This window comes from Cyphomyrmex costatus, unplaced genomic scaffold (assembly GCF_001594065.2).
Source record: "Cyphomyrmex costatus isolate MS0001 unplaced genomic scaffold, Ccosl1.0 scaffold36, whole genome shotgun sequence".
Taxonomy (NCBI): Eukaryota; Metazoa; Arthropoda; class Insecta; order Hymenoptera; family Formicidae; genus Cyphomyrmex; species Cyphomyrmex costatus.
The window spans coordinates 1,783,511-1,808,384 of record NW_017277774.1 but is presented as its reverse complement, the minus strand read 5'-3'; the positions used below and the strand labels follow the sequence as shown (position 1 = coordinate 1,808,384).

The 24,874-nt window shown below is 31.7% G+C and overlaps 4 protein-coding genes across 5 annotated transcripts; 1 reads left to right on the top strand and 3 right to left on the bottom strand.

Moving 5' to 3' along the window:
* Positions 1 to 730: 730 nt before the first annotated feature.
* Positions 731 to 5,704, bottom strand: Enoph (enolase-phosphatase E1). Its single transcript, XM_018543029.1, has 6 exons — positions 5,459 to 5,704; positions 4,611 to 4,712; positions 3,557 to 3,747; positions 2,828 to 2,960; positions 2,599 to 2,722; positions 731 to 2,465 (listed from the first exon to the last, which is right to left on the bottom strand). Exons 1-6 carry the CDS (start codon positions 5,558 to 5,560, stop codon positions 973 to 975), a joined length of 2,145 nt encoding a protein of 714 aa, XP_018398531.1. The 5' UTR covers positions 5,561 to 5,704; the 3' UTR covers positions 731 to 972.
* Positions 5,705 to 8,530: 2,826 nt separating this feature from the next.
* LOC108776380 (zinc finger protein 615) lies at positions 8,531 to 11,174 on the bottom strand. The gene is made up of 2 exons (XM_018542978.1): positions 11,049 to 11,174; positions 8,531 to 10,984 (listed from the first exon to the last, which is right to left on the bottom strand). The coding sequence occupies exons 1-2, from the start codon at positions 11,172 to 11,174 to the stop codon at positions 8,531 to 8,533; spliced, it is 2,580 nt and encodes an 859-aa protein (XP_018398480.1).
* A 2,983-nt stretch (positions 11,175 to 14,157) lies between these two features.
* LOC108776449 (probable methyltransferase-like protein 15 homolog) lies at positions 14,158 to 15,971 on the top strand. Its single transcript, XM_018543062.1, has 2 exons — positions 14,158 to 14,251; positions 14,502 to 15,971. The coding sequence occupies exon 2, from the start codon at positions 14,786 to 14,788 to the stop codon at positions 15,932 to 15,934; it is 1,149 nt and encodes a 382-aa protein (XP_018398564.1). The 5' UTR covers positions 14,158 to 14,251; positions 14,502 to 14,785; the 3' UTR covers positions 15,935 to 15,971.
* Positions 15,972 to 16,224: 253 nt separating this feature from the next.
* On the bottom strand, positions 16,225 to 22,804 carry pug (pug C-1-tetrahydrofolate synthase, cytoplasmic). Of its 2 annotated transcripts, XM_018543106.1 has the most exons (12): positions 22,596 to 22,804; positions 21,502 to 21,837; positions 20,625 to 20,717; positions 20,389 to 20,530; positions 20,163 to 20,274; positions 18,781 to 19,346; positions 18,379 to 18,682; positions 18,083 to 18,300; positions 17,368 to 17,831; positions 16,860 to 17,112; positions 16,405 to 16,590; positions 16,225 to 16,314 (listed from the first exon to the last, which is right to left on the bottom strand). In XM_018543106.1, exons 1-12 carry the CDS (start codon positions 22,643 to 22,645, stop codon positions 16,225 to 16,227), a joined length of 2,814 nt encoding a protein of 937 aa, XP_018398608.1. In that variant the 5' UTR covers positions 22,646 to 22,804. The 2 variants fall into 2 exon arrangements, with proteins under 2 accessions (XP_018398608.1, XP_018398609.1); XM_018543107.1 differs by lacking the exon at positions 22,596 to 22,804 and having other exon boundaries at positions 20,389 to 20,544; positions 21,502 to 21,580.
* Between the last annotated feature and the right edge of the window lie 2,070 nt (positions 22,805 to 24,874).

The following is a 24,874-nucleotide window of genomic DNA, read 5'->3' as shown; positions in this document are numbered from 1 at the left end:
GCGATGTATCTACAAATATTTAGACTTAAAATGCATTATTTATCAATTCACAAAGTTAAATATGCTGTGCGCAACGAAGATCTATGATATAATCTACAAGACAGCAACTGTAAAAGACAATACCAATACAGTCTTAAAATAATTCTTAGTCAGTTTCACGGTTGCAGCAGTAAAATAAAACATCGACCAGATCTTCTAATATCATTTATAAAATTATCGAAGAGAAGAGAAAGAGAACACTAAAATGATAAAATAAAGAAACAAAGGTTTCAATTTGTGAAATTCATTTGGCACAGATACAATCGATATTTTAATATACTGCAACTCTATTTGAAATTACTTATCCTATCAGTTTTCATGTATAGGCGTAGTTGTTTCGTTTAGGCGGTATAAAAAAGATGTCAGACATGTCGCGTAGAGAAATATTTTAAAAAAGCCCCTCAAGAATACATAATAATTGATTACAGCGGATGACGTTTGATTACTTCTAGATCGATCACGTGCGAATTACAACTAAAAGAGTTTTACAACTTTAACAGTTCGTCATTTTTGTAAAAATTTTTATAGTAATCGAAAAATCATACATGAAAGAATTAACGATAAAACCCAACTTTCGTAATATATAGAAAAGCAGTATATATAATCAAATTAACATAAAACATTAATGATACCATATAAACAGAAATATATATTAGTCATCGTCAAGTGAAATAACTGTGTAGCTGTAGATATCTAAATAATTAAGAAAATTTGAAGCGTCTTTCCGTACTATACTATTTTTCTATTTTCTTTCGTTATAGAGCCGCCAAAACAAACGATAGTTTTACGAATTGCATCTTAAAGTAGCGCGTTACGTAGTACGATTTACATAAAGTATACATGGGATCAATTAATATCAGTTTATACCTGCGAATAAGTACTTATGGATTGGGGTTATGCATGAAGGGCTCCTTAAACTGTATAAGAACAAAGTTAAGACGTCGCCGCTACAACTACAGGAGGAACAACATCGGGTTCTCCGGCACCGTCGGCTACGGCGGAATCGACGACTTTTTTAACTTTTATAGATTCCGCACTACTTTCCGACAAACTCTCAGGCTCACCGTTTTGCGCTGCCGCGTCTTCGTTCGTTGTCTCCTTCGATGGCCCTTCATTCAGTCCGTTACTATGTAATTTATCATCCAACACTGGCACATCCGTATTTCCGTTTTGTGTGGTTCCATTGAGTTTTTGCTTTTCCGAATCTACCGTATTTTTGTCCTTTGTATCCACTACATTCTCTTCTTTCACTGACTCCTCTTCTTTTATTGTCTCCTGTTGCGTAGTTTCAGTCTCGCATTTATCAGCATCAGTAGTCTCAGTTTTCATTCCTTGAGCCTTTTCATTGGATTTTTCAGATTCTGTAATTATTTCCAAACTCTTCTCTGCAGATACTTCTGATACAGCTGCTTCTTTCCTTACATCCGTAACTGTTTCTTCCTTTTGTGTTACCGTTTCCGATACCGTAGTTTTTTCCGTAGTTGTTTCTGTCTCCCCATTTTCTGTGACATCTGTCTCCATTTTTGTTACTTCCTGTTCGCTCTTTGCTAAAATATTCTCGCTTTCAGGTGTATCTGAAATAATCTTTGATTCTTCTTTTACTTCATCTTTTTTCGCTGTCAAGCATTCTTCGGATTTGTTTGTTATATTTTTGTCACAAGTTTGTGATTGTGATGCAATGTTATCTGCCTTTTCATCACTTTTAATCGTTTCAGTTTTATCGACACCTTCAGCTTGTATATCTTTTGTAACATCTGTGGAATCTTCGATCTTTTTCTCGGAAGACGCGATAGTCGTCTCAGACTTTGATGCAGGCTCTGGTACGGATACGTCCATGGAATCGTCGGCTGCAGTAGTAATTTCAGTTGCAGTTGTATCTAATTTTTTTTCAGTCTTCTCTGCAATGTCTTTATCATTGTCTTTTGTGGCTAGTGTGGCAACATCATCTTTCGCGGCACTTTTTGCCTTTTCAGAGGAACCTGAATCCTCATTTGTGTTTTCCTTGGATTTGACATTAGATTCTGTTATCTCCTGTTCAGTATTTGAAAGATCTTTTTTATCTACCGCTGATTCTTCCACTTGCCCTAATGAAATTGAAGTATTTTCTGATGGCTTGTCCTTGGCACATTCTGTTTCTATTGATTCAGTTACTTCTTTTGCATCTTTTTTTTCAATTTTTTTATCACTGACATTGGGCATTTCTACATCTTCGGAAGTGTCCATCGGCTCACTGACATCAGCTGTACCTTTATCAATTTTGTCATCTGTTGTTTCTATTTTCTGCCGTTTTGTTGACGTTTGAAATGTCAAATCCAAAAAGGACTTAATAGTTGTATATGTAACATTTTCTTCATCAGTTAGTGGAGCATTACCCTCACGTACTACAATCACTGTTGATAAACCTGCTTCCTTGGCAGCTGCGGCTTCTAATTAAAGAAAAAAAAGAATAAGCAAAGAAAAGATATTTGCAATTATCATCCAAATATAAAAATCTCTTTTTAATAATTAAATATTTCTCACATTTATTCTTTTATTTAGAAAGAAAGAAAATGTACGAACCTTTTACAACATCGGTAAGAAAAACAACATTGGAAGGTTTTTCACCGATTTTACTTAATATATTTTTATAGCTGTCATTTTCTTGCTTTGCACCTACTTCTGTATCAAAGAAACCGTTGAAATACTAAAAAAAAAAACAAGGGACAAAATATTACAGTTCATACAAACAAGTATTTCAAGAATTCATATTTGATAGAATATTATAGTATAATGTATTATTGCGGAATACCTTAAGCAAATCACCATGTACAGAATATTCAAAAAGAAGCTTCTGTGCTTCGACACTGCCACTTGAATAGACATATATCTTTCGACCACTGTTTGTCCATGATTCAATCGCTTTAGGAACATCTTCATAAATGCTAAACAAGAGGTATTCTTTTGAAGCTTAATATTAAAACTAAATTAAATTTTATTTTCTTGATCAAATTTTATAATAATTTTTTATCAAATAGCAATAGCTTTTGTAATGAAATTTAATTTGCGAATACTATTCTAGAGAATTACAATAGATTTTTTCAAATTTTTTTCATAATAATAGCTGTTGAAGAAAAAAATAGTTTTCAATACATCTAACATCTCCAGAATGCAGAACATTCACAAGTTAAAATATAAAATTAAAAATGCAATAAAAAGCATTATAGACTTTATGCATTTATAAATAAGAAATCTTATGTGTAAAGAATGAATATAAATAAGATATGATTGAAGTGAGCCCAAATACTACTATTCATCTCACTGTTTACGATAATTGTATATTACATAATCTTTTATATACGTATTATATATCATGAGCATTTTTAAATTTTTATAATTATGTAATACTATTTATATAGGCTCGCTAATATTCGATGTAAATGAGCATATAGAAATTATATAGATTATGCATATAGGATTAATAAAATTATCTAATACAGATGGAAACAAATCAGAGCAACAATAAGATAGAATCACTTACTGTCCTTTGACTGTGCCTGTTTTATATGCTTCACGCCACATATGTCCTTGCAGTTGCTTTAATGCAGCTGTCTTACGATCGTTATCCATTTGCCACAAAACATTTTTCAAAAGTGAATCTTTCTCGTCTTCGGGTTTGTCACCAGTAATTGCAACAAAGCCTTCTAATTTTGCTTCTTCGTCCTTTTTTGCCTATAAAAGCGTATTATTAAACCATTGGTAAGTGATATAGAATTGATAAAAAGTAATAAAGAATTATTAAAAATGAATATTTAAAAAAATGAATTTTTTTATAAAATTTACTTTAAAATGTGCTCTCGATACACATTCTTAAAATAAATATAATTATCTATGCCTAGTGTAAAGATTAAAGAAATGTATATGTCATGAAATGTACATGGGAGATAAAAAATATAAAAAAATAATATATCTATAGAATTTAATATATTAAACATAAAGGATTAATTTTATACAAATTAAAGAAATTATATTCGTATCATAGGCTGAAAAAGATAGTTTTCAACATTAAAAAGATGATAAGGAAAAAGGAATAAAGGATATAGATGCTTGTTATTCATTAAAAATTCTGTTATCTTATAAGAATAAAAAATAACAATTATTTAATAATTTATTGTAATGAGACCTTATAAACTTACTCATCTCTTATTCATTATTTGTAGCAAGATAGTTATTTTAGTCGAAGATTCTTATTTTCAATTATATTATTAACTTAATTGCTAATTGAATGTATTGTTCAATATACATTTTATGCTTTATTGTCAAACAAAAGAGCTTACTCTAAAACTGTACAATAAGTCATTCCATTTTTTTTTCTTTTACATCATAAATAAAAATTATTCCACATCGTTTCATTTTTTATTAAAAATGTTGAGTAACATGTAAAAAAAAAAATAAAAATATATACAACACTTTGATACAATAATATACAAATTCCTCTCACAATTTCAAAGACAAACCTCCTCCTACTTTTTTCATCCTATCAAATTTTTGTTAATTTTCTACTCCTTCGACTGATAAAAATTCCGTATATTTACCTGTTCCTTTAACTTTTCGTAATCTTGCTTGAACTCCTCATTCTCCCACTTCGTCTCAATGTAGTCTTTTAGATTCTGACGCACATAGGGAAAGAGAGTCTCCTGCAAGAGAAATAAGCCGCGTTCATATAAGATCAAGCGCCGTCGCCGGCGCAAAACGTTCACCGGGAAAAATCATGCGCGTGTCCCGTTGTTTCCCGACGGCGTTCCGCGGCGTCTCGGCGCGCCGCGTCAATATATATATGTATATACAGTATATGTATATATATATATGTACATATATGTATACATACTGCATGTATCAATGCGACTGACGTCTATAAAAAGATCATGGCATTTGTTTTTAAACGGTATTCTTACGACCCTTCGGCCGTCTGTCATTAGCGAGAGCTGTGAATTCGCCCTTTTCGGCCGAAAACTCGGAACAGATACTCTCTTAGCTCAAAATGCCTTCTCTTTTCCGTCTCACACGGCGGCGGCGGCGACTTACGGTCGACCGAAAACTCGCGATTCGAGCCGGCACACCGCCCCGACGCGAGGACAATAACCCGCTGTGCGTGGAATTCGATCGCGTACGTACGCTAGACGAGAACGAAGAGGCGAGAGCTCCTCGTCGGGATCCCGATGACTTCCAGGGATGGGAAAAGGGCAGAAAGGGATCGCACACACGCGCTCGTACGGTCAAAGGGGAAAAAAACGCCGGCACTGCTCGCAGAATAAATGTTGGGATACGCGCGGCGAGGCCGCTCCCCGGAATGGTGCGCGACACGAGATGACCCCGGCATGCTCTGATCTCGAACATTTGCATTGTCGCGCGTTCCGTTCCCTTCGCCTTTGTGGCCCTTTACCTTCACGAAGCTGATGCTCGTGGTGGTGCCTTCGATGTCGACGAGTACCGTCTTCGCGAGTGAGATCTCGTCCTGATCCTTGCTGCGCTTTTCCCCGGCCATTTTCACGAACCGACTCGCCCACGACCGTAGGATTAATAGCGGTTATATCTATAGGTATGCTCCCCCTCGGTTAGGTTGGCGCTCACGCTGTATATGTCGGCGACGACGCGTTCTTGTTGGGAGCCGGCGAACGAATTCGCTGTTGGCCGTGCGCCAATCTACGTCGCCGGTATATGCGTGCGAACTCACGAGTCCCCCTCTGCTCGTAGCCCGCGCCCTGCCTGCCTGCCTGCTGTACCCGGTAACCATGTCCGTATCAAGGCATCTCGGATGCCCCAACCTTTACACGACCCGCCGCGCCGACATTCAACGTCTCGTGAAAGTGGAAAGCTCAAATCGTCACCTCTGCGGTCATCTATGAAGAATGCAACTTCTGTTCGGAAACTTTTATTGGACAATTCTTGATATAGATATTTTTTACTCGATTTATGAATTTTTAATAAAACGGACAGGAAATCCTAATAAACCAAACGTCGATTGACATTTCCTTTCTATAATTTCTGCATCTATACGCAACGTAATTGTTTTTATTTTTAATAAAAATTCGTATCAGAGTGCGATCGCGGTTGATAAAAACAGAAAAAGGGGAGGAATGCAATTTTTTTTTTTCTTCAAAGAAGCACCGGGTTCCGCGACGAGTCGCGACGATTCTGCATCGGAATACAGTACCGTGGCTCGTATCAGCGTGTAGATACTTGCGATCGCATGGCAGTATGAGTGCGCGCCCGCGAATCGCTCGTTCCACCTTGAGTTTTCGGCCAATGAACGGCCTCGGTCGTCGCGAATCGAGATGTGCGCTTGTGTGCACTCCACATGCAACCCTCTTGCCTACGCGAAAATTTCGCCAATTCCGCAACGGTGAACCTCGTGGAAAATCGCCCATCTTGGCGAGCTACCTCAATGGATCGGCGTGAAAAGTCACGCCGTGCCTGTCCTCGTGCGCGACAGAAAAACGATCGGTTTGACTTGGCGAACCGTTCGAATATCGACTCGTTGAGACGAACCTCTCGTCGATATCCCTCCGCGAGAAAGTAGTCCCGTCGCGTGTCTTTTTTTTTTTTTCCACTCGTTGGGCTTTCGACAAACGACACACGTGACTCGATGAACCTTGAGCATTTTTTTCGAAATTCTTTTGGAATCCACGTGCATCGTGCCACGATGCATCAATTATTTCGCGATTCTAAGATAGATATTTTGCCGTAGCGGTTGAAAAATCTGTCTTGATTGTACGGTCGTCTTTGGATCCGCACGGGCGACCACCTGATTTTTACATTGCTGCGTCCATTTAAATTTCTGCGTGTCGCGCGCACGGTAGTAGCCATTTAAATTTGAATGAAGACGATCATGTTGCTTTGTCATTTCGATGATGTTGCGTGATGCAAACATACAAAGATTTGTATGATATATCCAGAGCTGAGCATGTATTTCAATATTGTTATTTAAAACGCAATTTTTGCAATACTAGTATTTCAGCGGAACACATGAAAGTATTGAATATTTTGTACTTAAAATAAAAAAAATTTAAAGTTCTGTTTTTTTTTTTGTGGAATTGAAGTAAAATGTATTATCAGTCTTAGTATTTGAAATACAAAATACATTTGTCTTACACAAACTATTTTTCAAATAAAAGTATTTCAAATACATGTTCAGCTCACAATTTATATGTATTCTTTTATTTTTAGGAGATTATGATGTTAATATCATTAATATATTTTGTATGTTACTACATTAATATATCCATGTAACGTACAAATATTAGTAACATAATATTTTGAAAAATAAAAAACATAATAATTGTATAAAGTTAAATTATTGTAAAGTTAAAAGCCATAATAGTGTAAGTGACTTAATCATGATTTCGAGATTTTTTCAACATACTTCAGTAGACTGTATCAATGACTTCAAATTGATGGATTTAAAATAGTAACTTACATCACTATTGCTTTTATCTCTTCAATTAAAAATTGTATTATTTTAATTAATGTTTATTAAATAATGATTTACAGTAGTGATTAACGTGCAGCCTAAAATTAGTAATTTGAGTTAAATGATTGAATCAATAAATGATACAATGTCAATCTTACATCCATCTATAAGAGTATACATATTTGAGGAACAGACTTTCAAATAAGTTTTGCTCAAAATTTCATTTTTGTAGTTACAGATTATAAAGCTATTCTGATTGTGAGATGTTTAGAAAGCATTTTTTTAAATAAATTTTTATCCTACAAATATATTTAAAATTTTTTTGCATTATGTTGTTTAACTCGAAACAAACAAAATGCATTTGTTTAACATTTTTAACAATTGTTCATAGCAATTTTGTTTAACAAAGATAACCTACTGATTGACATATTGTTATTTTCTATGTCAAGTATATAGTTTTTCTTTTTGTATGTAGTTTCTGTTTTTTTCATTTTCTAAAAATTACAAATTTTGTACAAAATTTCTCAATCATTCCTCTATTATTGAAATTTATTTGTTTATAAGTACATTGATAAGTATTATAATGAAAATGTAATTCAATTATTTTTAAAATAAATGTAAAGATAATATTAAATATACAAAAATATTAATAATTCTGATACTATAAAAAAAAATCATATATTACACGTAAATGTACATATAAACAAAACTATTAATATTATTTAGGTCTCTTTTCTTTAACTCTTAACAGTCGGTTATAAAATCTACGCAACGGCACTATCATTAAGAGTTAAAGAATAGATTAGATCAAATAAGAATATTTTTATTTGATGCAGCTACGTGCAATTAAGAATTATGCTATATATATATATATATATGTGTGTGTATGTGTATTAAAAATGCATATTAATGTAACATCAAATATATAACATATATATATATCAAGCAATACATCTATATATTATTTTATACAATAGGATATATCGGGTATAACTATCACTTATATTTTTACTACATTACTTGGAATCTAATTTACTTAAATTTTCATTGAGATTCGTCCAAATGAATTTTAATTTGTTGTACATTGTCGCATTTAATTTTGTATTCTGGATTCTCGGATTGGTGCATCTTTTTGCGATGATTTAAGAGGCTAGCAGAACTATTGAATGATTCGTTGCAATCTCCGCACTGGTAAATGTTTGTGTGTTCATGGTGATGTAAGTCCCTGTCATCCTTTTGCTCGAAGAACTTGTTACAATACTCACATGCAAACTTCTTACTATTGTGTAGTGAAACGTGATGATCAAGATCTTCTTTATTTCTGAATTTTTTTTTATATTGTTTATGCTTGTTCTCATCATGCTCGTTCCGAATATGCTTTATTAACACTCGTTTGGATTTGAATGTAATTTCGCATATATCACACTGAAATAAAAGAGGTACCGTTTTGCCTTCGTGCACCCTGTCCTTGTGTGACTTGAGAGACATTTGATGTCTGAATTTTTCTTGACACTTGTTGCATTCATATAATGGTTTTTGATTAATTATTAAGGGATCTTGATGGTCGAGCTTATGATTTGTAATCATATGAGTTCTTAACATGCGGTAGGTTGGCAAATCATCGTTGCATACAGGACATGTAAATATTTGCGAAAGTGATATTTTCTTGTCTTTTTTCCAGTGTTTCTCTAGATGTTCATTCCAATTCTGCTTCTTAAGAAACGATTTGCCACATATCTCGCAAGTGTGGCGATTGGAGAAATGAGATTTCTTGTGAAATGCCAATGCATGTGTAGTTCTACATCGCAGGCCACATATTTCACATTGATATGGCATCTCACCAGTATGTGTTCGATGATGTTCTTTCAATCGTATCTTCAGCTGAAATGACTTACCACATATTTCACAAATATGTGGTCTAAATCTCTTATGCACAAAGATAAAGTGTTCGTACAAAGAATTTTCCCCACTGAATTCTCTCCCGCATGTGCTGCAGATAAACTCGTTCATGTTCTCATTATGTCGCATCCTATGGAACTCAAGTCTCTCCTGACGCATGAAGTTTTTATTGCACTCCGAACAATAATATTTTCGCTGCGGTTGTCTTTTTTCTTTACAAGAGGCACATTTTCTTTGATTGTCAATAGCATTACGATCTACATTTTTTATCAATTTTTTGCAGATTTTGCATTTTTGCTTCTTATTATTATTTATATTTGCTTCAACATTTAATACTGCTTCGTGATCAGAGAGTTTGCATATTTTCTGATGCGCAACTAAATTTGATCTTTTAACAAATACTTTTTTACATTTTAAGCAGAGGAATTCGTTTGAGTTCTTGTGATGGTTGAGATAGTGACACCACAACAAATTTTCATTTTTAGTTTCTTTATCGCATTTTGTACAAACGTATTTATCTATTTTATTTAATTTGTGTCTCTCCATGTGAAACTCATATTTATCTTGTAAGATATACCAAGCTCCACACAAATTACATACTTGTTTTGCATTATTTTTTGAAATGTTGATGTCATTTGTATCATTTTCGTTAACACATTCTTCCATTTTCGTCATGTCTATTACATTGTTATCTTTAATTCCTTTATCATCACAGACAGATTCCACATTATCGTTTTCTGGCTGAAATATTATCAAGTCAGTCATATTTGATCTATCATAATTACCATTGGATTCATCTTGTTCTTTTGCATTTAATTTTTTCCAAATTATTTGAGATTTAATAAGATTATTGCCTTTATTTTTTATTTCCTCACTAAGACATTCATTGTCTACCGATCGAAATGTTATTAAGTCAGCTACACTTAATGTACTGTAATCACTATCTAATTCATGATTGTAATTTTGTTCCATTTTATCTAATTTTACTTCTACTTTCTGTATCTTAGCAGGACTAACAAATGTTTTTGTAGAAATACTTTGTTGACTCTTTCTCTTTTCACCAGTTTTTAGTTCACATGATGTATCAATATTATGTGGTATAACGTTAGCTGTATCCTTAGTATCTTTTTGCAAGCTTCTAAGTTTCCTATTGATGTTTCGTTTATTATCACTTGTTGTATTCTCATTAACAATATCATGATTCAATGATACTTTATATAACTTATCTAATGCCCGTGATTTCCATGTACATATGTTAAACTCCTCTGTATCATCAGATATTTGATTATTTTCTTGCAATTGTTCTATTGGATTCACAAGAACTAATGAAACATCAAATGCATGATTATTATCTGAAGAATTGCTGTTTATTAAGATTATTAAGTTTTTATTGCAATTTGGACAGGGATATATCATGTCATTGTGTAACTTATAAATCACATCTTCAAATTTCTCATTTTTGTTGATTTCAAAGACAGAGTCAGTTTTTGTTTCTGTTTTCTTCGAGTGTGCTAATATATTTTGAACAAAGGTATGATGATTGATAACTTTATCATAACAGTCTAAACATATATATTTAAAACAGTCATCTTGTGAAACCTGTAAACAATTGAACATATAGTAATGTACTTATTTAATAGTATAAATTAATTAGCACACATACCTTAATTGGTAAAGTTTCATTTATTATCTGTACTAAATCAGTTGTTTCATTAAAGATATATTTTAAATGTTCGAACTCAAATTTAATACCGCAAAGACGGCAGGTATCACATTTCATTTGAGACATTTCTATAAATTATATAAAGACTTCTTAATGTTTTCAAAAATAATTTTTATTTTTGAAAAAGATGCTACATCCTCATATTGATATCAATGGATCTTTTTGAGAAAGTGACCTAGTAAAAGAAAAAAAAGATTTAAGAATTTTATATAAATTTTATAAAAATTTTGTAAGAAATGATCACACATGCAGATATAAAGGTTCAAAAATTTAAAAAAATCAATAAATATAAAAGAAAAGGCTACAAGCCAAGCTGAATGTTTTTGCTTTATATTGATAAACATATAAACTAACATACAATAACAAATGCTTTAACCTTTACTGGATTTCCCATTAATTACTAAAAGCAGTACATATTGATAAAAGTGGAACTAACAGTACTTGTTATTCCTGTGTGTCTTTTCTTTTTATATTTATTTTGTAAATTTTGATAATTAAATCTAAGTAAAAAGGAATACACATTTGGACATTCAAGAAAGCAAAGAAGCTGAGTGCAAAAAGTACAAGCAACACAAAGAAACATAATTCTTGGTAAAGTGATTTATGTACCATTAATGTAATTTAATTTTGGTTCTCTCTCAACTCTTTATCTTTTTCTAATTCTAAAAATTAGAAAAAATAAAGAAATAGTTGAACCGAGAAATTAAAGTTAATATGTATATATTAGTCGAAACGGACACTAATATCAAGGTGCAAGTGAACCAAATATGATGTATCATAACACTTCAATCAGGTTTAAAACATACCGTTTTAAATATTACAGATGCCACACATAAAATATTCTGGTAAATAAAATCGCATGCGTGATATTTGAATTATTATCCTTTTACACGACCTATCCTTTTCTTAAAAATGCTGAAATAATCAACGATAATATAGGTTAAGAATCTTCCACGAACTGACTTCCTAAATTAATCGATAATCAACTTGCAGAAATGCCAACGATAATTTAATGTAATATGGCGTATTTAGAGTCCTAGATATCAGAGAAGCGCAACCGGCTTAAGTCAGTATCGCAAAATTACTAAGAAAAGTATTAAAAATGGCGTCGTTTGCAGACGAAATATGAAATCCACCAATCGTCTATTAGTCAGCCATTTTAATAACACTGAATGAATATCATGATTGGCTGACAGTCAGCTAATCAGGACGCGGAACATCGGTTGCACTTCTCTGATATCTATGACTCTAGCATATTCAAGCCATAGATTTCTAGAACATACTAGAATATCGTTAGTTTGCTATTCGTCAAATTTGATCACGTGATATTTTAGTTTACCATAGATATCTTTTGGTTATCTATGGTATACCTAATCTATGATATCCCCACATTTCCTTAAGCTACTATTTCATGTGCATTGAAAAGCAGCGTCACCTGGTAAAATCGTGGCGTCACTGAGAGCCTTCTTTCACCAACGCCGATTAACTTAATCGACGATTAGACCATTGGAATTGACCAATCGCGTCTGTCGTCAAAACTAAATGATAAATGCGATTGGTCAATTCCAATGGACTAATCGTCGATTAAGTTAATCGGCGTTGGTGAAAGAGGCCCTGACGAAAGCAACGAGATATTTGTGGTGGCTGTAATGTAATCACATCAGGGCTACGCACAATGGAGGAACAGATATTAGATATTAAAATATTAACCTATCAGAATCGTGTATTCCAGTGTAACTGGTAATTGATAGGTTAATATTTTAATATCTAATATCTGTTCCTCCATTTTGCGCAGCCCTAATATTAGTCCCGTGTTCCGTTGTTCCGTTCCGTTGCAATTTTCACTCCATGTGACGCCACCCTGATGTTGAAAATTAGGACAAATTCAACTATTGATTTGTAAATTTCGATAAACCTACAAACAATTAATATTTTATTAATTTAAAATTTTGCGTCATTTAAGATTGATTGTTTATTTATTTTATAAGTTTGATTATTCTTTCATATACAATCTTTTTAATAGTTACCATCTATTTATTTTAATCGATATTTAATTTTCACAAATAATAGATATTTTGGTCCGTTAGAATGCGCTTTAATATTTGAAATTTTACAGAATATGTAATGCGTGGTCTACAATGGGCAGTAGTAGTAGCGGATGAAGCAAGACGTCGCAGTAAAGGCCATCATGGGCCTTCTACAATAAGGGCCTTAGCAGATAGGTGACTTATATCTTAAGACAGTGTTCTATGACTTAAGTCTCATGACTTTAGTAATGCACAAGAACTGTCTTAAGATTATAAGTCACCTTTCTGCTAAGGCCCTAAGCCGTAAGTCACAAATCATAAGTCATAAATTAGAAATGGACCAATCACAGTCAAGTTCAGTGGTGATGGCCTGCCTTCTTGTATCCCTACGATACTAGAACTCTGTTCAAATTCTAGGACCAAGAAATGTATAACCAATCAAATTGCTGTTCTTTTATAAAAACTGTATGTTAATTGACTACATATTCCTGCAGGATTCAAGAATTTGGACCGAATTTTAGTATCATAAATACAAGGCTTCAGAACTTATAAAACTGAATTAAAAGGTATGTTAAATAAAACAAGTCTGTATTTTTTTAAATATAATTAAAATGTATTTTTAAATATATTAAGTTGCTATAAAAATTATTTTTTTTTCGAGATTAAATCGCGTTATGAATTTTATCGTCAGTGCATAAACTAGCTAGTTCCCAAATCAAAAATGGATGTACTCTAGAATTAACTCTGATGTTAATTTATCGACTGCTGCAATTTTATCAGTAGTGTCGATAATACAATATGATATGTAGTTTGCATTATTTTATAAAATAGATGGTGGTGTCGCTAGTGTACGAAATCTTTGAAGCGTCATATGGAAACAATCAGAGGTCTGTTCTTTTTAGTTGAACTTGCACGGTTCTTCATCTTCCTTCTCCACGTTGGGAGAGAAAAAGAGAAAGATTCAAGAACTTCAGCTATAAAAAGAACAGACTTTGGGATGGCCACTCTCAGATAAAATCAGGTTAGGTTTCTCTCTGATCCCGTCATGGCTGGAAGTTATAAAAACTTTATGAAACTTTTGGAATCGTGGCCGTTGGATAAGAGCAAAGTTGGCAGGTAATTATTACGATATAACGCTAGGCAAAATATCGTATATGTTATTATTTTGAATGCAATGGTTATTAACGCGAGTTTCTGTCAATGTATAAATGTTTCTAAAATATGTATCATTAGTTAGGTTAGAGCAACTCATTACATGTAGTTTTTGATTATTTATGAAGAAAACATATAATTTACTACATTATTAACTTTTGCGGTATGTTAAAATTTTTTCTATTATCTATCTACTTGATTTGATGATTTTTAGCGACTTGGGACAGCACATTCGTGACCAATTGAGAGTTGCGTTTTCAAAGGGTGACGCTGCTTATCAACCGAATCCCGAACAGTGTAATCGATATTATTCAAGCTTAAAAAGGATTTCATCGAATTATTATGGACAACTTTATAAACGCTCTTTGTTAAGTACTGCAAGTGGATTAAACAGGGAGATCTGTAATTTGGCGTTAACTCCAGAAGTACGAAAGTCTTTGATAGAAGAAGATAAGGGAATATTTAGGAGGATTTATTGGTCAATAAAAAATAGAAGAAATGATGACGTTTAAGTTTGCATACTTTGCAAATAAATTTGGTAGGAATAGGCATTTTATCGGTAGAATACATGCATTGTTAACAAAAAGTAATTTGCTATGTTTAATTAATGTGAGGCAATATAGTCTTAAGTATGATGTCTGCTCTAACAAAGATCTTCATGTACCTGTTATGGTACAAGAAGTATTGACTTACATGGTTCCATCGCCAGGCAAAGTATATATAGATATGACATTTGGTGCTGGTGGACATGCCATCAAATTATTAGAACATTCACCTGATATAAAAATATTTGCGTTAGATAGAGATCCTTTATCATACGAATATGCAAAACACTTATCACAGAAATATCCAGGACAAATAATTCCTTTGTTGGGTAAATTTTCTGAATTACCGCAACTACTTAAACCACACAATGTTAAAGAAAATAGTATAGATGGTATTTTGTTCGATTTTGGTTGTTCATCAATGCAATTTGATACAGCAAATAGAGGTTTTTCTTTATCAAAAGATGGTCCATTAGATATGAGAATGGACGGACTTCGATGTCCATCACAAGTTACTGCTGCAGATGTGTTGGAAAAAGCAACAGAAGAAGATTTAGCTCGTATCATAAAAATTTATGGACAAGAAAAACGAGCTAAAAAAATTGCACATGCTATTATTGATGCTAGATACATGTTTAGAAAATTAGAGACGACAAAAGAATTAGCTCAGCTAATCGAATCCACTTTAGATGGTGAAATCAGAAAAGATAGCCTTGGCAGATTTTCACACAGTGCTACAAAAACATTTCAAGCACTTAGGATTTTTGTCAATAATGAATTAAATGAAATCAATTACGGTATACTTCTTGCACAAGTATATTTGAAATTATCCGGTCTTTTAATAACGATCTCATTTCACTCGCTCGAAGATACTATAGTCAAAAGACATATTTCTGGAAACATAACTGATAATGTAGCTAATGCCGTGGCATTAAAATATGCGAATTACGGTAAAACATTTGATAAGGACGAATTTGAAAGATTGACACAAATACCATGGAAAATGATGCACAAGCATGTTTTGACACCTACTGCTGAAGAAATTAAAACAAATCCGAGATCGCGATCCGCAAAATTGCGCGCTATTATGAAGGTGAAATAAATATGTATAAACACAGTGTATTAAAACTTGTAATAATTCGCACTTTTTTATCAATGTTACAAATTTGTTGAAATGGTATACTTGTAATATATATACAATATATTTATTTTAATAGAATGTATATCATACTGTACATAAATAATAAAGAATGTAAGCTTTTTGAGTACAAAAAAGTTTATTAACGATTATATTGATATATAAACTTTCTGAGGAGTTATTAATGTATATATATTACGAAAATATTCGTTAAAAAATATACATTTAATTCAGTTATAAAATAGATACTAAATTTAAAATAGGCCTTCTATTTCATTTGTTTCGGTATTCCAATCCATATCGTAAATACTTGGTCTAGTTGAAAGTCCTGGCATCATCATAATCTGAAATATATGTATAATGAAATCATGAAATAATGTAAAAATTACCTAGCAGATATTTTTTATTAATTGCACAGTTGAGAAATCACTCACCTCTCCTACCATAGGAACAATAAATCCGGCGCCTGTTGAAACGAATATATCTGTAATATCAAGGGTGAAACCAGTTGGTGCACCTTTAATTGCTGGATCTCCAGTTAACGAATTCGATGTTTTTGCCATACATATCGGCAATTTGTTATATCCTAACTTATTATACTGTTCTATCTTTTTCTGCACCTATAATAAATGATAGAAGTTTATATATTGTAATAATCATATTATGGTAGTATATAAAATGTCAGTTCTGCTTAACATAGCATATTAGAGTTCTTATATGACAAATATATTGTTAAGAGAAAATTGTGCGATCATCGATACAAATACATAAAAATATTAATGAAATTACTTTATATTAGAATATATATTATAATTTCAGATATTTTTAATAATATTGGTAATACTTTCTAGCGATAATTTACACATATGGGATGAAAATATTTATTCACCTTTTCCGCGAGAACGACTTGGCCAGCACCATAAATTTCTTTGGCGATCTTATTAATTTTAACCTCGATGCTATCCTCAAGATTGTATAACAGTTTGAAATTACTATTTTTTTCGGTAGCGGCTATTACTGCATCTGCAAGAGCTGTAGCACCAGCTCCACCTTCGGCCCAATGAGTACATATTACTGCATTAGTTGCACCGCTTTCCAAGGCTGCTTGCTTAACGAGTTCTAGCTCCGCTCGAGTATCGGTACTGAAAGATTAATGTAAATATACTAATCTGTAACCGATTAATTCAAATATCATATATAATTAGCTTGTAGACAAAATTCTTAAAACTATTATAAAACATTCGTTCTTTAAGGCTTTTAGTTCGTGAAATAAATTGGTAACTTAGTAAATTAAGGTTTACGTAAAAATTTCATACGAAACAAATATACATTCAAGATTAGCATTCTTATGATTGCGGATTCAGCTTTCACTATTATTTATTTGTAAGAAAAGTCACCTGTGAGAATTGATCGCAACCACTACAGGCACGCCATATTTCAAACCATTGCTGATGTGTTTTTGTAGATTTGGTAAGCCTTTTTTAACAAGTTCAACATTTTCTTCGACATATTCTTTTTTCAACGGCGCCCCGGTCATTACCGGCGGTCCACCACCGTGCATCTTCAATGCTCGGATAGTCGCCACAAGTACGACAGCATTCGGTACGTATCCGGAAGCACGACACTTGATGTCAAAGAACTTTTCCATGCCAATATCTGATCCAAATCCGGCTTCTGTTACTACAATGCCTTTCGGTCCGACTAATTTTAGGGCAATAGCGTCACCGATAATGGATGAACAACCGTGGGCTATATTGGCGAATGGTCCAGCGTGTACTATTACCGGTGTACCTTCTAGTGATTGCATAAGTGTTGGTTCTATAGCATCTTTTAGCAAAATCGCCATTGCTCCTGTCATACCCTGAGGATTAAGTAGATATTTAAACAAGCAGGAAATTGTTTTTGTTGAATTTATGGTGATGCAAAGATTATTGTGAACGGTTCATTTATATCTAAATGTAGTCGAACATGATTATACTTTAATTCATTTAAATCATTAAAATAATTAACAAAATAGATAACGAAAATAATCATTACTTCATATAAATAATAATATTGAATGAATAGTTTAGATAATTTTTTTTGTATATAATTTCAAATAATTATACTAACGAAATCTTCAGCGGTTAAAGGCTCGCCGCTTTTGCTAAATCCAACAACGATATTACCAAGCCTCCTCTTCATATCTTCGGCATTAGTTGATAATGCAATGATGGCCATTATTTCAGATCCAACAGAAATACAGAATGAGGCTTCTCTTGTCTTGCCTTTCTCGGTTGGGCTCTGACCAATGGTGATCTTCCGTAAAAATCGATCGTTAATATCCACCACTGCATAACAGAAAAGATATTGCAAATTTCTATATCTTTTTCGCAAATATATCATTCCTAAATTCTATAAGATCGCACCTCGCGGCCATATAATGTTATTTGGATCAATGTCAAGTCTTGCAAATCTACGTTGTTCTTCTTCTGTTAACGAATTCGGATCAGTTTTTGTGATGCCAAGTTTTTCCAATCGTCTTAGCTGAATTTTCGAGAACTTCCTGACACCTTTAATAGCTGGTACCAGTCGATCATATAGGGCTTTATCACTCTGAGTGGACTCGTGGAAATATCGTGCATCAATTTGAGCAGCCATAAGATTATTTGCGATAGAAACAGCATGAATATCCCCAGTTAGGTGAAGATTGAATTCCTCCATAGGTATTACCTATAACAAAATCGATGTTAGTTGAACCAATAAACAATGACTATGTCTTCATAAATATTGATGGTATCGTTATCTGAAGAAATTTCTCTATCACATACCTGTGAATATCCTCCTCCAGCAGCTCCTCCTTTAACGCCGAATGTAGGTCCTTGGCTAGGTTGTCTAAGAGTAACGAAAGAATTTTGGCCTCTGTGTGCCGTTAGTGCTTGCACTAATCCGACGGAGGTTGTGCTTTTTCCTTCACCAAATGGCGTTGGTGTGATACCCGCTACCACGACATATTTTCCATTTTTTTGATTCTTTAGTCGTTGCAGTACGTTGAGACCAATCTTAGCTTTCTTGCTGCCGTAAGGACTAAATTCGTTCGATAGTAGTCCGATTTCTTCAGCTAGTGTAATGATCGATTTCGGCTCCTGACTTCTGGAGATGTCGATGTCGCTTGGTACAGGTTTCACAGGAGACAATTTAAGAGCTCGCAATTTCCATTGATTGTTAAGGAGTTTTTCCGCCGATCTTTGCGCGGATATCACAGTATTTTTCATCAACATAGCTACTGTCATTGGTCCAACACCGCCTGGTACTGGTGTAATATACGAAGCTACTTTAGCGGCTTCTTGATATGCCACGTCGCCTACCAAACGTTGTCCGCTTTTCTTTGTAGGATCTGAAACGCCCTTAACGTTTTAATGATATTTATTGGTCTTGCAAATGTTTCGATTATATTTGTTGTTTCAAAGTTGTTTGTTAAATTATTTTAAATATAATAAAAGAGAGTTTATTTTAAAATAAAATTATAATTAACTAAAATTATAATATAATATACCTATTTGATAATAAATTAATTCATGTGTATTGCCTCATTTTGGGAGATAAATGTTTTACGCGCTTACATTATCAGAAACTAACGCGTTGTTCATGACGCACGTACTCGGATGTGACTGAACTTAAACTAAATAATCGACTATGGTTTTGTATTTTTTTGCTTCATAATTAGAAGTCTATGGATATAGCAATGTCTTCTTCGAAATGAGAGATTAGGAAAAACAGAAGTAGAGAAAGGGTGATAACGTCAATATATAATACAAACGCAAACGTGTTTACAGCTCGTACTTACAAGTCTTACATGCTGGAAAAATGAAAATATTTATTGACTTATAATATTTAAATTACATAATAAATTATATAATATATGTACATGATAACATTAATTTTAAAGAATTTGTAAGAAAAACTGTAATGAATATTTTGCCTTGTTTGTTGTACTATTATCGCGATGTGTTTTATTTTTTTAGTTTAAAAATAGTGAATTGCAAATGTTACAATTTTTCTTATGAAAAACGATTGATACATCGGTGTTGAAAAATTATTTAAGACATTTTCACACAGAATTTTCCAAGATAAATTTTAATAATAGATTCATTGATAAACTTGAATTTGATTAATTTATCAAATATGTCGCATAAATAATGAAGTTTCGTACCTGGTATAGAATTGATGCCACAATCGATGACAACGGCACCCGGTTTAATCCAATTACCCTTAACTAATTCGGCTTGTCCTATACCAACTACTAAGATATCAGCTTGACGGACCTAAAACAGTTTTTAAAAAATAATACAAGTCTTATATTAATACAGTTATTTATTTTATTTTACTTTACAAGTATTAAGAAAAAAATTGTAATGAATGATTGAATGATTGCTTACGACATCAGAGAGATTCTTTGTTTTTGAGTGGCAGACTGTTACAGTAGCATTATGCCATTTTAGTAGTTCAGCAACAGGAGTACCAACGATTTTGCTCCTTCCTAAAACAACGGCTGTAGCACCAGCAATAGGCACGCCGCTCCTAAAAGTTGATTTCTTAGTTTAACGCGTAGCTACATAATGAAAGAAACTTCTTACGTTGCATAATATTAAATTACTTTACTGAGATAGCAAACCTTTTGATTAACTCGATACAGCCGTTTGGAGTACATGGCAGAAATCCAGACATATCACCAATCGCAACTCGTCCTTCATTAATAGTATTTAATCTGTAATATTGAACAATCATATATTTGGATGAATAAAATTTTATTTATATATTTATATAGAAAATTTTACACACACACACACACACACACACATATACTACGGTTTGTGAAGAGAATATCGAATTGATAGAAAAAAGATTTTGGTGAAAATTATTACAATTTACAATATTATTTCTTATTTTAATTATAAATCTCTAAATCAGAATATATTTATTTAAATTGACTTCTATGCATCTCGCTATCAAAGTGGTATGTCAAAGGGCATATATTTCTGTGTGTTTCCTCTCTTATTTATCACCAGAGTCAATATGTTACAAAACTCCTTCGATATCACGCTTTCGTAACAAATGTATTACATATATGAACAAGATTGTCAATGATGATAAATTAATAATTATTTATAATTTAAAGATATCATGTTATATTAAAGTTGAAATATTTTTTAATACTATTTTTTCAGTATTAATTAAAATTCATTATTTTTGCACAATGCGGGATTAATTTTATTTAAAATCGTAACTAATGAAATTCAGATTAGTAATCAAACCATATATTGAGAGAAAATATTAACTTTCATATTTATAATAATTTTGAATTTTTAATGTCATTTTTATAAGCTACAAGGTGTCTTTCAAATAGTCATGCATTTGTCTGCAAATTTTTATGTAATCTTTTTTTCATTGTTATTATTAAAATAAGATTTTTTTTTAAGAAAAAACATATTTTAGAGGTATTCTAAAGATAAAAAAATAAATACTATTTTAAGTAATAGTTATATACTTACCCATCAACGTCTTTATTTGGCAATACTAAATCGGTGATTAAATGAGAATTGATTGCATTAACGCTATCAAGTGGCATTTGCACAATAATTCCGTGAATATTTGGATCATTATTCAGTTTGGTAACTTTGTTGATGAGCTCTATTTCCGTTGTGGTGTTAGGCAGTTGACAACGTTGAACATTGATACCTATTTCGCGGGCCGCATTTATTTTCATCTTTATGTAGACGTTTGAATCTTCTCTCGTGCCTACCTGGACGATAGCCAGACCCGGTGCGAAATCAGGTAATCTTTCTTTTAAGACGCTCACATCTTTGACTAGGCCTTCTCGAATTTTTCTATAAAGTTTTATTACGCGTGTTTGTTAGATAAACCTAATGTTAAATAAATTCATGTAATTGCCTATTTTTATAAAATATTAGAGAGAAAGGTATTCTTAAAAAAATTTAGATTACATATTTTCATAAAGTTTAACAATATATAAAGGTTTTTATGAAATTTTATATCATGTTTATTATTTATCTTGTGGGGAGAATTTATTTTAAATTAACTTTATCTTATGATTGAATCGACTGTAATTATTTATTGCAAGGAAGAAATATAATTGCATGTAATTAAAATCTCAATTTAAAAACATTTGAATTTCGCGGGCATTTTTTTTTTATACTTATATATATATTTTAAATATAGAAATAACAAAAATATATATGTAGAATTTTAATATTGGGTTTATTGTTTTATTATTTTTATTTTTGTATTTTATTATATATATGAAATATGTATTCACATATTTAAAATGCCATAACCTCATAAAGACACATGTTACTGTATACATATACATTATTATTCGTTTTAAAACATTCTGCACATATTATTCCATACATTATTTTTATATATTTTTATATTCTGATTAATAAACTTTGTAAATATTTAATTTTATCGTTATCAATGTCAGAGTTTGTTCATGACATATCTCGTTAAATTGCTATGTCATTGTTTCAAACACTGTTATTGAATGATAAATTATGAACAAATGAACAATCTTTTTCTTTTGCAATATAATTATACTTGCGTGAAATAAATTAATACCACTTACTTGGCTAATTCAACTCCAGATAATGTAATACCTCGCACGTCCGTGGACATGATTTTGTTCAGAAATCTGAAAAATTTTTTAATATTTATAATTTCATGACCGGTTTAATTGAAAATAAATTTATCAGATGTAGAAATTTGATTAGATCAATTAGCACTACTTCTTTACAGACACAAATCGACGAATTTGCCTACTGATGTAAACCTCTGTTTATTGACTGACTGGTGCAGATCAAATGAATCTCATCAAGCCCGACCGGTTCACAAGTGGTTACGAAGCTATATAGGGTGTTTTAAAAGTACATATCACTCTAATATTCCTTTATTGGAATAAATTGTTTAATTTCTTGCCAGAAAAATAATTTCCATGTGTTTAATTTCTTTTAACTGCAATTGTGGTATTTGTATAATAAAATATTTAATTAAAATATAAAAAATCTTTATTTAAAATATTTAATTATATTGTTTATCTAAAATATTTAATTAAACTAAAAATGTTTAATTAAACTGTTTTGAGGAAATTAGTACATAAATTAATTGTAAATTATATCAATTTTTAATAATATATTTACTAAATTTAAATTGAAATATACTTTTAGTTTAAAATTTTTTTATTATGAAAGATAAATGCGAATTGTTTGGAGTAGATTTATCTATGCACCTTTTTTCTGAAACACCTTATATATCGTTATCTGCAGATCTATATATTACGTTACGTCATCCGTACTGTAATTCTTATATGCGCAGAATGTACGAGATAAAGAACGAGTAATATCGTTGTTCTTCGTGAGAGTTAAAATTCAAGTTCTTGGTGACGCTTTGTGTCAATTCAGTGGTTCTCATGCCATATTCTTTATCTTTTAAAATATTTTATTTATTTTATATTGAGATTATATATTGAGAGCGTTTTATAAAATATCTTCTTTAATCTATAATTGTTAAAAGTAAATCTTTCTAACATAAAAAAGTTATTATAAATTAGAATGATGAGATATAATATCGATTAATGAATATTAATCTTACTTAAGAATTCTCAATATCCGTATCATGAGACGATTTTTAGTACAATGATTCCAAGATAATTACTTAATTTTACTTAATTTTTGTCGATAGATACAACTTTAGTAAAGTGCAAAGGATAATATCAGGAAATATCAAGTGTGTTACGACATTTTGTGCGATAAACTCTGACTTGTTGCTAATAATAAACTAAGGTTGGGAAAGTTACTTTGTAAGTTACATTTAAATGGGCAAATTAGCTTAAAATGTAAAGTAACTTATTAATAATTAAATTATTAAGTTACTAGTTATTGGAAGAAATGTAACTAAGTTAAGAGAGAATTATAGTTACAGATGGAAAAAAGGAACTAAGTTACAGTTATTGAAAAAAAGTAACTAACTTACAAGTAACTAGTTACTTCCCAACTCTGCGAATCAGCCTTACATTTAACAAAACTGACATAGTTATGCTATTTTTCATAAATTTTATTTAATTTTTGTACACGTAAATCTGCGATACTTTCATTTAAATATTTAATTATTTATATAGCTAAAACGGATCATTTATTATTACACGCAAATTTCTAGAATTATGCTATCACCGTTTGATCAATCACGCACAGTATGTGAGATGCATATTTAAATGCATCACTCGTTACGGACGATATTTCATCGTAATCAAAATCCATTCGTTACAAATATAACAGCATTGAACGCATTTCTATTATTATCAATGATATTTTTTGAGCTATCTCAGAAAACTGCATTATTATCAATATGTTATCTAACTATTTTAATATTACAAAAATATGTTTACCAGTAAATTGAAACCGAAATTATTATTCCTTTTATTTACTTTTATTATCTATTTTTATTAAAATTTTCTGCAATATATTCATATTAAACAAATAGAAAATAAATATAAAAATTTATTTGTAGCAATTAAAATGAGATGTCAAAAAAATAATAAGTATCGATAATATAATTATTTTCCTCTGAAATTGTAGACGTTATTAAGATTGCAGTTATTTTGTACAAAAATTATATTTCGATGCAGCTAAAGCCGAAAAAGTTTATATCTAGAATCAAATGAATTCCGATTTGGTTCATCAATATAATACAATGAGAGTTTACTTAGAATTTAGTCGGTTTCCCAACATAGTCCACGTCAGGCATTATCATCTTCATCCCTTCGTGTCGGTGATTGGCGGATCTGTAATATCGTTAGGCCGCGGTTTTGATCGGCCACTGTGCAGTTTCGCCGCTGGAAAACAGAACAAT

Bases quoted from the DNA above. Each gene is read 5' to 3' on its own strand.
- Enoph (XM_018543029.1), bottom strand. From the start codon at position 5,560: ATGGCCGGGGAAAAGCGCAGCAAGGATCAGGACGAGATCTCACTCGCG. The intron at 4,713-5,458 runs GTAAAGGGCCAC...TTTCTCTTGCAG, and splicing joins CGAGCATCAGCTTCGTGAAG to GAGACTCTCTTTCCCTATGT. The intron at 3,748-4,610 runs GTAAATATACGG...ACGCTTTTATAG, and splicing joins ACGAAAAGTTAAAGGAACAG to GCAAAAAAGGACGAAGAAGC.
- LOC108776380 (XM_018542978.1), bottom strand. From the start codon at position 11,174: ATGTCTCAAATGAAATGTGATACCTGCCGTCTTTGCGGTATTAAATTT. The intron at 10,985-11,048 runs GTATGTGTGCTA...AATTGTTTACAG, and splicing joins ATGAAACTTTACCAATTAAG to GTTTCACAAGATGACTGTTT.
- LOC108776449 (XM_018543062.1), top strand. From the start codon at position 14,786: ATGATGACGTTTAAGTTTGCATACTTTGCAAATAAATTTGGTAGGAAT.
- pug (XM_018543106.1), bottom strand. From the start codon at position 22,645: ATGTCCACGGACGTGCGAGGTATTACATTATCTGGAGTTGAATTAGCC. The intron at 21,838-22,595 runs GTAAGTGGTATT...AAAACTTTATAG, and splicing joins TCTGGAGTTGAATTAGCCAA to AAAAATTCGAGAAGGCCTAG. The intron at 20,275-20,388 runs GTAAGCAATCAT...AAACTGTTTTAG, and splicing joins CAAAGAATCTCTCTGATGTC to GTCCGTCAAGCTGATATCTT.